The 528-nt window shown below is 58.3% G+C and overlaps 1 protein-coding gene across 1 annotated transcript; it reads left to right on the top strand.

The window, feature by feature from the left end:
- Window positions 1–34: 34 nt before the first annotated feature.
- PHALS_01563 (uncharacterized protein) lies at window positions 35–451 on the top strand (the record flags this gene model as incomplete). The annotated part of the gene is made up of 1 exon (XM_024715978.1): window positions 35–451. The coding sequence occupies one exon, from the start codon at window positions 35–37 to the stop codon at window positions 449–451; it is 417 nt and encodes a 138-aa protein (XP_024581623.1).
- Window positions 452–528: the final 77 nt, after the last annotated feature.

Genomic DNA, 528 nt, shown 5'->3' with positions numbered 1-528 from the left:
CTCTGAAGCTCTCCCAACCCCGACGGATGTCGCGATGGTCGACATCGCTTCACCTGATACGGTTGCAATGCCCCTTGAGCAATTTGTTCTTCTTGAACACGGCGAGCTGCGCCTGAATACGGACAACGAACAACGTGCTTCGGTACCTGACTCTCAGCCAACTATGGGGACCACCGCTGACGCTGCTACTGCTGAGGATGTGGTGACGGTTTCTGGAACCGAAGCTCCAAGCTCTCCGTCTCCGACTCGTCGTCTGTCTTTCCGCAGTGCGGTGACTGGCGCCCAGGACCCAGGTGCGGCTCCACTGTCGTCTCGTGCTCGTCCGCGTGGCCTTCTCCCAACCCCCGAAGCTATTGCCGCTATTCGTCGTCTCTATGACGAGGACGACAAGAACCCCGATGCAATTCTCGCGGCTGCTAAACAAGCTAGCTCAGCCAGAGGCAATTCCTGACGCCCTCTTTAGCATCACCGCTCGTGTCTGTTCAGGCCTGTTTGGCGTTTCCCGACCGGCTCTTGTAATGGGCCCGA

This window comes from Plasmopara halstedii (assembly GCF_900000015.1).
Source record: "Plasmopara halstedii genome assembly, contig: Scaffold_1561, whole genome shotgun sequence".
Taxonomy (NCBI): Eukaryota; Oomycota; class Peronosporomycetes; order Peronosporales; family Peronosporaceae; genus Plasmopara; species Plasmopara halstedii.
This window is presented reverse-complemented; position numbering and strand designations above follow the sequence as displayed.